This window comes from Sinohyriopsis cumingii, chromosome 18, assembly GCF_028554795.1.
Source record: "Sinohyriopsis cumingii isolate HCF-2022 chromosome 18, ASM2855479v2, whole genome shotgun sequence".
Taxonomy (NCBI): Eukaryota; Metazoa; Mollusca; class Bivalvia; order Unionida; family Unionidae; genus Sinohyriopsis; species Sinohyriopsis cumingii.
This window is the reverse complement of record NC_142978.1, coordinates 75,656,392-75,670,847: the sequence shown is the minus strand read 5'-3', so window position 1 is coordinate 75,670,847 and position 14,456 is coordinate 75,656,392. Positions and strand designations below refer to the sequence as shown.

Below are 14,456 nucleotides of genomic sequence, written 5' to 3'. Positions count from 1 at the left end.
CTAAGGTTTCAAGCAATTCAAAATCACATAATATGTATTGGTTGATAGGCATTTTATTCCATACTCTTATCGGAATATATATATATATATATATATATATATATATATATATATATATATATATATATATATATATATATATATATATATATATGTATGTATGTATGTATGTATGTAGATAGATAGATAGATAGATAGATAGATAGATAGATAGATAAATAAATAAGTATGGATTCTTGCACAGAAAAGTACGGGAAAATGCACCCCTGTCACTACTTGCCCAGACAATAATCGCTGAACGAATTTTTTAAAAATGTTAAAAAAAAGTGTACCGGTTGAAGATTGACTACTATTATCCAATACAAAATGTATCATATAGTTTTTTTTGTTGTTGCTTTTTTTTGTGTGGTTTTTTTCTTTTTTTTGCTTTTCAGTATGGCACTATTTTTATCACATTGGCAGGTCATAAATCGCAAAAGATTTCCAAAGATCTTATATATGTGTTGTCGAATGTCAATTTCTTTCAGAGGAATGTTTATTTAAGATGAGACAGAAGTCGCAAGCACGATATTTGACGTACAACCTTCGCATCCCACAATTTTCACCTTTAATCAGGAACCAAGAGTGGCCAAGTGGTTTTAGGCGATGGCCTTAAAAGATCACTGATATCTCATCTCTGCTCGCGTGGGTTCGAGTCTCGACCTGGCTAACGCAGTTATGTGAGAATGCTTTCCAGTAGCTTCCCCTGGGTCGGTGGTTTTTCCCCGGGGTTTTCCAGGGTTCTTCCTCCATTAAATACACTGGCATAGCCTATCTTGTGCTGAAAATCGCGTTAAACTCACAAAACCACAAACCACATCACCTTTACAACGAGCTTTTTTTTAAAGGGGTTAAATATGTCAAATAAAAAAGGGGTCTGGAAATGTCGCCATTCAAGTGAAAGAGTCCTTTAGGTGACTGTGTAAGCTCTAGTAGGTTTCCGTAGTCATATCATATTCACAATTTATCAGATGCATCCTCAATATAACAAAAAAATTTTAAAAAAAATAAAATAAAAAAACCGACTGTTTAGATGGATCTATCTGGATATAATTAGTATTCAAGCACTTCACTTAAATTGTTACGACACTTCTTGATGAGCATTAACATACAGAAGCCCAGTGATGCTAACTTGAGACATGGATAAATAATTATTGCGAATATTCAGGAAAAAAGTATTTCTGCAAATATTTGCAATTGTTTTATTTATATTATCAATGAAACTACCAGTATTTGCGATACTGCTGCGCGTATTCGCAAAAGTACTGCGAATATTAGCAATATTTAATTATCTATATCTCATACTTGCACGAATTAACTCGATAAACAAGAAATGGCGAAAGACAAACATACTCAGCAAAATAAATGTACAAGATATGTGCAAGTCCTTATAAAAAAATTATTGTTTTTAAGTTAAAGTTATAGATGAGGGAAGGTTTTGCATGCAGTGGGTCTGAACCAATATTCAAGAGATGCCGCGAATAAAAGCCATTACCGGGGCCCCGAGTGGCCGAGTGGTCTAAAGCGCTCACCGTTACGGATCACTGCCATCTTACCTCTGTCTGCGCCGGTTCGAGTCTCGGATTCAGCCAATGTGGGTATGTGAGAAAGCTTGCCAGCAGCTTCTCGTGGGTCGGTGGTTCTTTCAGAGGTTTTCCCGGGTTCTTCCTCCACCATTAATACTGGCCGCCATGTATCGTGTGCTGAACAATGACGTTAAACCCCACAACAACAACAACAACAACAACAGCCATTACCGTGTATTTCTCTGTGCCTAACTATGAAAAAAAAAGAGAAATATGTTAAATATCATGATGTTATATGAAATGATAACACGAAGCTTAACTTTTCACAATATTGATTGGTACGGGCCCCTGGGTTACCATAAGGAGAACTACCACAATATACGTAACTTTAGCCATCCAGGTTTCCCTGTAACTATTATTTAAAAATCCAATAAAACAATGATTGCCTAAAATGCAATGAAATCTGAATTTTGTTTAAAAATATGAAATAGGCAATGATTAGGCAGAGCGAGAGCAGCTTCTGACAAGTTTATACTGAATGAGACACTTCCTTCTAGTGGAGGAATACATATGAATAACAAGAATAAGAATTTGTGATGAGGTGAAAATGTTTCGCATAGGGGCAATCACGATTCCGCCTAAAACTGCGCATGTTAAGTGCTATCTTCAACGCATTCGTGGTCAGCTTCTATAGTCTCGTGCAAATCTGCATTAATTAAATATTGTCAGGTGTCTAGTAATCGAGTATTGCATCTGTCCTCAGCCATCGCTCTATACATCCCAAACGGACAGAAAAGCGTGGGGGAAAAAAGTTGCGTACAAAGTGTTCATTAAGCGAGTTGCATCGAATGGGAAGCAGCAGCTGTCAAATTAGTCATGATATAGGTTAAATTGGAGACAAAGGTACTTAATGTGAGGAATATTCAAAACGTTCTGAATATTATTTCGCTGTACAACCAATTTCTTCATTAGTGAACAGTACGTAGGTGTATTCTTCCCCACCCACACCCGATTCCACAACAAGGTATTCCCCACGCACCAAGACACAATTTGGAGTGTGAGGAGATGGATGAATCGGGTACTGGTGCGCGGAAATGTTTCACAACTTTTGGAAAACAAGTTGGATGCATAACTTTGTCCAGTGACACTACGAGAGTTAGGCACAGGTACCTGGGTGACCAGGTCTTTCGTTTAAAAAAATAATACTGTAACGGTCCGACTGCGTCGAACAATTTTTTCATCTGTGACAATCTTATTCAAACGTTTTTGGTCAATCTTTCCTTATTTTATGAGTTTATTTGAATTAGCTATCAACAAATGCAGGACCCATCCTGCAAAACCTTTCTGAACTTCAAACGATTCTACACAAAATTAACAACTGCTGACGATTTAATGCCCGTGATATGTAAATATCTTCCAACATGCATCGAGCATCGCCATGAATTGCACACACACACACACGAACCCCTTCATAACAGCCCCGTCACGCTAAAAAAAACGGTCTTCTAGAATCTGGGTCATTCTCTATGGATTCACGACCAACTTTAAAGCGATAAACCATCTCATAATGGTAGAATATGACAAAGAATTACATCAGTAACTTTATTCAAGTCGGCTTTGATATCAGACAGCCAGGATTTTACTGTAATTCTGTAATTTAGCAGCAGAACTGTTTTCTCCTTCTCCTACATTACGCCAGTCATTTACCTGTGCTATGTCACACGTATATAATTTGCCGGTGTCAGTATATAAAGCTTCTGATCACTGTATGTAACTTTATTATATCTATCAACCAGCATTAAATGCAATGACAGGTTCAAAGAAAGTTATCAACAAATATTCCAATATTTTCATTGCATATTACACAGATAAATGAATGACTGTTGCACTAACCTTACGGATCAGCATTCGATCTCTTCCAAGTTTATTTCCAAGAAGCAAACTATATGCATTGATGTGTATACTTGGTAATTTCTGTATTTTTAATCTGATGTATCCGCTGAATAATAAATGCTGAAATCATCAGTTTTGTGCTTTTTAGCAATCTGGAAAAGAATGATTTAATTAAGTCTATACTGTACCTAAGTCGAACTGTAACTTGACTAACGTCCAGGCTAGAACTTACCAGATTATGTTAGCAAGTTGCAACCGTAAGTTGTGATATAAGTGTTGATGGTCAGGCGTGACAAGTACCGTTTGAATAAACCGTTGTTCCAATTTCGGACATATTCAAACTGAAAACCAACACTGTGGCTTTCTCAGCTCAGCGGAGTGCATGCATTCTGAAATTATCTGACCCGATGGCTGGTAATACAAGGCGACGTGAATGTCACTTTCCTTCTAATGCTGAGCGACATTTTACACCAAAAAGCAACTTTTATCGCCCCAGTTGCCATCCAGGACGGTCCCTGCCAATGACAATGTGTGTATACATACATATATATATATATATATATATATATATATATATATATATATATATATATATATATATATATATATATATATATATAGAGAGAGAGAGAGAGAGAGAGAGAGAGAGAGAGAGAGAGGGAGAGAGTAAACCCTCTTATAAAGGCAGTCAAGGGACAATACAATGCTGTACTTTATTGACAGGCGTCCTCTATGTCAAGGAGTCTTAGAATAATGGCAAACGTACTTTTCGTTAAGATTTACTTGTATTTAGAACTCTTCAGTAAACTTTTTATCTACATGTGCTTATTAAAGATCTACCAGTAAGTCCAATACAAATGGTTATAATTGAGCTTCTATGAGTAGGGCGCTGGATTCGTCACCAGAAGGTAGGGCTTCCATGACCACAATTCGATCAACTCTGGTCAGATGCCAACGCGTATCCTTGGGTACGGCACCTTACTCACCTTGGCATGATATAACTTTCAAAGGATTGCTGTATCGTATACACCACAATAAACCTTTCAAAGGGTTGCTATGGTGGCGTTCTACAGTTTCGTATTTTGCACAGAGTTAGAATTTTAAAGAAAAAGAATTACCCAAGGTGTCCTCATTGGTTATACTGGCTATTATAAAAGACCTTGTATAGCTTGGGTAGTGTTCAAAGAACTGTAATTCCCTTTATTTAGGTGTATGATTGATGGGTGTAATATAGGTTATAGAGTATACAGCTTGGCCTTACTCCAGATGTGCACCTTTCAAAAAACTGCTAGCTCCACTTGGTAATTTTGACTTCCTGGACTTGAGAGGTAAATTGTATTTAAAAAAAGAGCCGATAACCTTTTTTTACATTTTATATATTTGGTAACTCATCCATTGCACTTTCAGAAGCTGGTATTGTCTAGTTGGGCAAAATTCATTTTCCCTATTTTAGTAGGTGCTAAAGATAGTGTACTTTAGAATAATGGAGCCGTCATCTTAGTTAGCAGTGTGCTAAGATCATGTACAATTTCCATAAGTAAAATATGCAAAGAAATGTCAGCCATATTACATCAAAGTAGCATACTGGTATGCCAACTTTCTCTCCACTGTGCATGTTTCAAATGCAAACAACTTCACCTTACATACGTCACTTTCTCAAAAGTACATAATAACCCACTAGCGCCCCCGTGTCGTAAACACCACGATAAAGCTTTCAATGGGATTCTATGTCGTAAAAACCATGATAAAGCTTTCAAAGGGTTGCTATGTCGTAAAATACCAAACAAACATGTATCTCTCATGTACACTTTCAAACCCCATCTATAGTAGACGCGGATAAAGGTGGTGGTGGGTGGAAAGGGGTGAAGGAATGATTCATATCAAAGTAAATACTGATGATGGCTGCAAACAAAACATTGCATGTTTTTATTAACTGCTTGTCATAAATTATGCCACAGTCTAAGCTAGGACTACTGAAAATATTAACATACAGGCAAATAGTTTTACTTTACACTGGTTAGATGACAAAAATAAGTGTTTGGTTGAAATGTTTTGCTTTTACAGTTGTAGTGTATATTTGTAACAATTTTTATTTTTCATATTTTCAGCAAGAACAATCATTCGAAAAAACTGGTTGCAGTTTTTATAGTTTGGCATTCTAGGGTCTCTATGTATGGATGTTTTTAGGAATGTGTGTGGGATGTCATGGGCTAATGAAAAGCAATAGGTACCCTCTCGGTATTCTTAATTACCCGGTAGCCACTTTACCCCTGGAAATAATTAAATCAGTTCGGTAGCCACTTTACCCCCCAAAATAATGTCCCTGATCAGTCATATTTTTGACCCACGGTGATGGGATCAGGTCTCGTTTCCAATCAATCGTCAGAAATCCTTGCACTTTTCAAGAAAAGACCGACTCTCAAACAGATGGATACGGCATGTACACAAATCTTGCCAAGTCTTTCTCTTTGGAAATTAAGTGGTAATGTGTAATTCAGTGCAAATATTATACAGTAGATAAAGATGCAAGGAAATACATATATTATGAAACCCATCAAAGCTTGAAGTGCTGGTATAAAACACCGCTATTTACATGCGCATGTAAGCATGGCTCACAAAATTCTTGAACAAGAATTAGGTTGAGTTTTCTGTCTGGCATAAGCTGTACTTTTTAAACGTTCAAGCAACATACATTACAAAGTACAGTAAAATCTGATCATCCAAACCCATCTAGAGGCAGTGGTTTTATCGGGGGAAAATAAAAATCTGGATGACAGGTTTCGAATGAACATGGCAGAAACAATCCAGAAAATATGCGTCTGAATGTAGAAAAAGGAACAGTGACTTTCTCTCCCATTTTAAACCACCCACGCTTTTCACCACACACACACACACACACACATACGGGCAACTAAAGAAAGAGTGTTGCTGCGTAATGATAAATATTCTGAAGATAATTACATGTTCGATGAGGATATGTGTACATAAGAAAAATGCTGTCTAGCTTGATATGACGAGTAACTTTTTTTTTTAAATGTATGAAATTTTGCGACAAACGAACAAGTGTAAAGACTAAATAAGCTCTTTCCAAAATGTTTTCATGTATAGCAAGCACTTCAAGCTAATCTGTAAGGAATACTTTCTCCTTACAACCTTGGCCAGAAATATCCAACATGCCAGGGTACATTTAATGTCAAATAAATTAAAAGGCATGGCCCTCGTTCAAAGCTTGTAGAACTGTGTTGTTGATAATCCGAATGTTAGCTATTAGTGATATGTACTCTGTAATTGCCCAATCTGTGTGTGATGTCTACACGTGGCAATTTGGAAGTATACCGTATGTACTTATTGATATATTCACCTGCATCCAGCTGCTAACATCAACACTGAACGGCCTTGCATAATGAAACAGCAGCTCGTGATCAATGCTGATTACTCCGAACGATAAGCGGACTCTGGCCTGACAGCACAATGAATGCGACGACATATCAAGGTGTACTCTAAATGAAACAGAGTGCTCGTGCAATACGAACCAATAACGTATGTGACGCGTAATCGCACAACTATAATTTTCTTGTTACACGTTACCTGTGCTTTGATCATTCAGCCACATGCAGCCAGCGTCCAAATAAGTCTCATCAAATATTTGTATTTACACTCGATCAAACTATTTGAATGAGGAAATATGATGCATTGCCAGAAATGGAAAATTTGAATTACCAAATCTAAATCCTTTGCCTGCATACGATTTTCGTTCAACTGTATGCCATAATCGACTACCGTCTACATTTCTATACTGGACTCTCCATTCGAGCCAAGTGCAAACAACATAATAAACCAGCAGATCTGGGTCAATGTAGTTTATCAGGCTAGTCAGTAAAACAAACAATGCAGATCCTGATCTTCAGGCGCATAATGCCAACGAGATGGGAAATAATAAATATGGTATATTGTATTCTGGGTTGTTGACACATCAGCTTCATCGTCATTTTGCTTGCACGATCTTTCAAATATAACTTTTCATTTATTTATGTATAACATAGATTCAAAATATAAATAAAAGATACATAACATTATTTTTCATGCCCTATAAACTTTGGACATCATTATTTGTGTACATGTGTTTTCAAGCACAACCTGAGTTTTCAGATGAGAAAGCAAGAGGGACCGGCTAATATAATTTATGGAAAGTGGATGAAGACTTGGTTATAACCGGAAAGAGCCTCGATAAATTAAAGCAGATTGTCAACAACAAAAAGGGGGGGGGGGAATTCCTCAGTATTACATAGTTTGTTTACTGACACTGATATAACAAAGACCATTTTTTTTCTTCTCAATTATTTATAAGATATAGCAATGCGACCATGGCAACCGAAAAGTGAAAGCTCCAAACTTAAAGGGTGAAGTGAACGTTAAATTATACGCCCGCCCTGTCATTAATAGTCCGTGATGTTGATAACAATTTGCGTGCAGAAACAAACTTGCCTTCATTCATCCTCTTCTTAAATATACGCTGTATTATTTCGATGAATATTTATTTCATTTCTGCCCGTCAAACTTCAGTGTTTGCAATTCTTTCCCTTTTTTCTTATAAACATAATAAAATTATGCACAGAATGCTTCAAACGTCTTTTAAATTGAATGAGAGTAATTTAATAAATTAGAGTAATTAAACAAAGTACAATAAAGCCCCTATACCATAAATCCCCGCAACGTAAAAAATGGCAGGCCCATCTGCCTCTCTTCAAAACTCGCTGCAAACCGGAAGTTTAGGAAGCTTTACTTTTTATTTTATAAGTTTCTGCTTTTATAGAACGAGAAACACTGTACCATTCTCTTTATTACGAGCTAATACGAATGTACAGGGAGGCAAACAATTCAAATAATATTGATTGCACACGATTTAATTTTCACAGGATTCATTTTTACCACTCTGCACGATTCAATTATTCTAACTCTAATTAACTGAGTAATGACTAAGTTTGAGACACAGCATGAAAAAATGGGGGGAAAAATCAATCCAATTAACAGAAACGAAAACACCCATCTGCTGATCCATCAATCACTGTACTCCAAACTCGTGTGATGAAATTACTCATCATAATGAATCATTGCTCAGGTACAAATTTTTTTTCAAAGGATCATTTGCATCCTGCAAACAAAACCTAGCATTTTCCGCTCTTCAGCTTTTCATGTCAGTCCATTTGCTTAAACACGGTAGACCAAAATCAAATGTGCACGATTACAGACGACGAGTCCACTATTTCTTCCATGATTAGCCAATTGGGCCCATCATAGTACAATTTCCCAGAGGGCGGGGGTGGGGGTGGTATAGCAACATTTTATACTTTCTTGGCCAATAAAAGCAATATATATCTAGATTAAAAATATGTAACCTTTGAGGTCAATCCTGACATGAAACACGAGCTCATCAAAATGGATTAGCGTTAACGGTATATTCGTGACTGATTTTCTCTAAATATTAATTACCAGCCAGAGGTATATGTATAGTATTGAAAATGGTGACTTGGGACCACATTTCTGCACACAGTGGGAATCCGGTATACAAAAAAAAAAATTGTAAAGCAAATTACAGCAACAGTACTGCAGATGGTATTACTACACACACGTCATTTGTTTTTTCAAAGCATCGCATAATGATGCTATTAGCTTGACAACGCCGATGGTAGTCAATTTCATTGACCTTATAACCCCAAAGCAAAAACTTAATGCCTTGCCCCATGGGAAAACCATTTATCCCTCTGTTGAAATAATAAAAGATCGCAGCGTAGAACAGTTCTCATCACCAAGAGACCAATTTTCTTTATTTGGGTCACTGTGACTTGTTTCACATTTGGACTGTCAATCCCGACCCCTAGGGCCTAAAGTTTGCATCTTTCTTTCCCCATGAGGTTAATCTATTTACATTATCATGCACATGTGTGTGGTTGACAATTAAAGTTATTCTACTTGCTTGTGTAGAAGTGGCTTTGACTTCTGACTTTAACCGTAAATACACCATTATAAATCGAGTCAAACTGCAAACAACACAGATCATGATCTGCGACAGCATAATGCGCCGGCAGATCGGGGGGGGGGGGGGGGGCTGCAGATCAGGGTCTATGAATATAATGATTACTCCTAATTATGTGCCGGCAGAGCTGGGTCTGTGCAGTTTGCAGTTGGACTCGTCTAATAAGCGAGTATGACCGTAAACCCCATCCCCAAATCCTGTACCCCCATCAAGGTAACCAAACTATTCACTGACAACTAATTTTCACAGAAGGTTACTAAATTCAGTAAATCGTATAAATTAATCTATACTTGTTAGTGATTTTCCCTTTTCCTGTGACAAGGTTGAGAAGTGTTACGTGGTAAGTAGTAAATTAATATCATTTACAACCCTTTCTTGGATGATCAGAAAGTGTATGTAGTGACGACCTAGCACACAAAGAGGCATCTGCCACTTCCATTAAGTTCAATTTGATCAAAGCAATTAGCTTTGAATTAAGTTACTGTGTGTAAACAATTTTACATTGGACAGATATTAGTTATAATAAAATGTCGGTTAGGACTGTTCTTACACTGTTATTAAGAGGACAAACTAATTCCTGCAAAATGTGAAAATGTGTTTGGGTGTTTTCGTTTCTATTTTAAGAATACGGAGTGCTTATGAAGTCACCGTGTTGTCAGTCAAGACGTTCGCGTCCGCGTCCTTTCAAGTCTCAAGCTTTGGGGGAAGTTTTTATGTATGAATCTCATTCTTTTATCGTTATGGGGAGATAATTTTGCCGGTAATATTATTAATCAATTTTAGGAACGACTGTGTTATATTTTAACTGAAGGTCGGGTTTTAGGATATGAAGAATGGGAATTAGTTTCAGGTTCAAGTTTATTTCTACCTCACTGATTTTTACTTTCATCAAATGACCAAGTTATACCCTATACTCCCTTTAGGGCTGTTATTTACTAATGAACAAGGATCTCCCTAGGTTGGGCATGAATTAAATTCCACGAGAATTACAACATAAAATAACTCATTTTAAATGGTTCCCTTATATGACCAATTGAAATACAGCATTTCTTTTGCTCTAGTACAAATAATTACAGATACTCGACCCATCAAAAGTTTCCTGATGGTACGTGAAATTTTCAAATCACAAGTTTGTTTTTCTTACGTTTGAATTGATTTATATAGAAAGCTGTCCACTGGCCAATCACAATGACCTAATGGTTTTCTGAGCATACGGGTACTCTGATGATTTCAGGTACTCTGACGATTACAGAGAATATGTTGCACCGTGGTTGGTTAGTGTAGGAGTTGTGTGAAGCTCAAACTATAGGAAAGTGTAACAGTTATACTTAACTATCTTAGCTAAAAGTTTCTACTCAGATATACGTCTCTAAGACGCTTCATTCAATACTCAGTGAACTTTATACATGTAAGTATTTGGGGATGTATACACTACCATATTACAAAATTATTTCCTGTACGTACATTTCAGGGTTGAATGATTTTACAGTATCTTAGCAACTGTCGGTCCTGTAAGTCATTAAATTTACACTTGTAATGTTTGCTCTTTGCAGCTAAGTTTCTTTTCAACTGTAGTAATATTTACATGTAATCTTTCGAAACATCGCCCAGGGAGTAGTGTTTGGATCAAGGCCAAACACTAGGACACGGTTAATTTGAGAGTCTTCTATTTAACACTATATCCGAATGACTGTATTTCATGGGCATAAAACTTTACATATGGAAACATCTGAAATTGCCAAAGATCATCATACACCACCATTTTATTTTGATTATTGGGATGTTGTTTTTTTTTAAAATTATATACCTGATGTGTTTATTTTAATTATATATGTTGGCAAGTACATGTAGTAGTCATAGAGTTATATATTTGGGGATATTTAAGAATCACGAGCTGTGACCCCTCCTCCCTTTTAGTTAGGTCATTATCGAACTGATTAAAATCAGATCACTGTCCTACGTTAATTAGGACAGCGGTGATATGATTTTAATCAGTTTGGGTCATTATAACCTACTTTCACTCGAGACAAATTTCTTTAATGTTATTTGTTTGAATCTGTTTGCAAATGTTGCATCGATATTAATTGGATATTATAATTTCAGTCATATCTACCCAACTGTCTGTCCGCCTGCTCACATAGTCATCTGCATACAGTTGGTAAAAATCTGAGGTACACGCGCATTACTATAATGAAAACAAGAATAAGCAAGTTGTATAATAATAACTTATATTCTGCAAATAATAATTAAGACTATTATTTCTCATGTTATCAGTTTTTGCTGTTTTACGTACTGTCATTTCGAAAACCAATGCTGTCCTCATTTTCAGAAGTGCTATGCAAATAACATTAAAGGAATCATGGTACTAATTCAGTTCCCATAGTAAACCTATGCAAACCCCATGATATAAAAAATTCAATAACTTAAAAAATTTTGAGTGCTCATGATCAAACCTATATTTATCAGTATAGATGAAACCTGGATGTCAGCTTCTGTGTTAAGGAAAGGATATGAGCCGTGGCATTTTGTGGACCTGCATGTGTTTGAAACATGTGCTTTCAATTCCGCACCAAAGAGTCAGGTGCTAATTTTAGTAATGAGTGTTCCAAACACAAGACTGTTAAAGGACTGAAATTCCATCAATAAAACAATGTCTCAATTTATTTTCACTTACAACTAGGATCAACTCTCTGAAGGTTCTTTTTCCTACAACATAACTTACATTATTAACCAATCCTGGTCAGCCAAACCAATATATACTCTATTTTATGTTCACCCATTTCCAGGCTGGTTCCCATTTTTCCATACCATTAGTACCGTGTGTCCTAAAGCTCTCAACGGGACTCTCAGTGCTTGAAATTCTATGAACCTGTAAGGTTGTAATATAAAAAAAACAAAACAAAATGTGCTGATATTTCGGATATGAAACAACCGAAAAATATTCAGCCGCTAATTTAAATACTTTATACGATAAGATATTTAGTGTTCAGTGTCATAAAGACAACAAAACATAGCAAGATCTATGTCCCATTACCGTATATACTCGCTTATAAATTGAGTACCGTTACCAAATTGCACAGACCCCAACACGCTAGTGCATTGTGAGATGGTAGATATGTGTGTGTAGTCTGCAGTTAGACTCAGCTTATAAGCTAGCACATGCAGTACATTACAATAATTCTGGGTTCGCTAAAAGGTTAGGTACGGTAACGTGACAAGGAATGTTGAGATGCCCACTAATATCAATAAACATACGTGCATTATCTAATTTCTGTTTGAGTTTTATCTGAAGTTCTACAGCTTTAGGATCATTGAACTAGGTTACTGTTACTTGACTAATTGCCAATCAATTCAAATGTAATTTTAAAAAAAATTAACCAATGTATCTATAGTCAAGAATTTTATTAGTCCTACATGTAAAGCCTAGACGCTGACATTTATGTTTGGGGTGTAGCACTAAAATATAAATAGCATGTGATACGTCTTACATTGTAGGACTAGAGTTTTATCATACCTTTCCCACACCGTTTTATACATTTGGACTGTTTAAATAAACGTAACTTTCCACAAATCTAAAAACAGGGGAAACTCAAACCATTGCACTCACTCGCACAAAAATGGTATAAAAATATGTTGTTTTTCTCTCTCTCTCTCTCCCCCTCTCTCTCTCTCTCTCTCTGTGGAATGCAGACATCAAAGGCTGAAGTAAGCAGAAACAGACAGCAAAACATGCAAAAACTTACTGGAAATTATATTACAATTGTACAGAATAGACAGCAACGCAAAACATTACGTAACAACATACAACATATTTTGAGATGGTCCCTCGCTTAGTAATGCATTTTGTGTATTGTAAGGTAAAGTTGTCATACCTTTTTGTCCAAATCGTAAGGCAGCGCTAGCCACGGCATTTGTTCAAAATATTCCTTATAGCTGGCCTCGTCTCTATCCCAGCTGACAAACACAATTTCGAGCTTTAAACCGGTACCTGACTCCTTTTGCTTTTTATAAAATTCCACTAATTTCGGTGTGAAAACTCGACACGGGGGACACCAATGTGCTGAGAAATACAGTCCCACGATACGGTCTTTCCCACAAAGAGAATGAACCGGTACTTTCTCTCCTTGTTGATTACACACATATTCTCCAAGAATCTTCTCTAATAACTTTGACATGTTGACAGTCTGAAGTAATCCCACAAATTGATTACAATATTCAATTTGCAGTAGAAAGCCTAATGGATGAAGTCACTCGCTGTACTATCAAAAACAGGAATATGCCGGGAATCTATTATTAGAAGCGGTGACGTCATCGTCTGGGAAACTCGGTAGCTGGCCGCCTGCTCTATCTGTTAAGCTATCCTCTCAACCCCGTTCGTTGATATCAAAACTAGCGAAAGTTCGAAATAAAAATGGCCATTATATATCTATCTCATGTACAAGCTGGAAGATACATGTGGATAGACATAGTTAAGAAAACTCCGAGTCTGGGATAGAAACAACTGTACTAACCAATCTCTCGTTAGATAGGTAGAAAGCAAATGGTTTCTTAAAATAGATAAAGTTGCTGCTGCTGCTACTGGTGATGATGATGATGAATATTGTTATTATTATTATTATTATTAAATCATCATCAGTATCATCATTATCATCATTAAGCAATTTTAATTCTCAGCAAATCTGACACATTTCAACAGGAATCATAGTTTGGCATTATGATTCACTGACGATATATATCTCTTTTTTATATCTTATCATATCCCTTATTTTAAATTGTTTTTAGATTTAGTCAATATTTGACTTGACTAGTATGACCGTATCTTCAAATTATGTATTTTTCCTTTGCATAAAATCCTATTCTATGGACACCAAACATTTAAACATATGATAAAAGTATTTTGAAAACAGTATAAAAATTCATACCTTATCGGAACAAACGATTCATACGTTGCACCTTGAAAGACC

General features: G+C 36.3%; 1 protein-coding gene across 1 annotated transcript in view; it reads right to left on the bottom strand.

The window, feature by feature from the left end:
• The window catches only part of LOC149777008 (nucleoredoxin-like), an 89,959-nt gene extending 75,971 nt beyond the window's left edge, over positions 1-13,988 (bottom strand). The window contains exon 1 of the mRNA XM_089941757.1: positions 13,365-13,988. Coding sequence (XP_089797883.1) covers positions 13,365-13,667 — 303 coding nt within the window. The 5' untranslated portion in view covers positions 13,668-13,988. The remainder of the gene's footprint in view (positions 1-13,364) is intronic.
• Between the last annotated feature and the right edge of the window lie 468 nt (positions 13,989-14,456).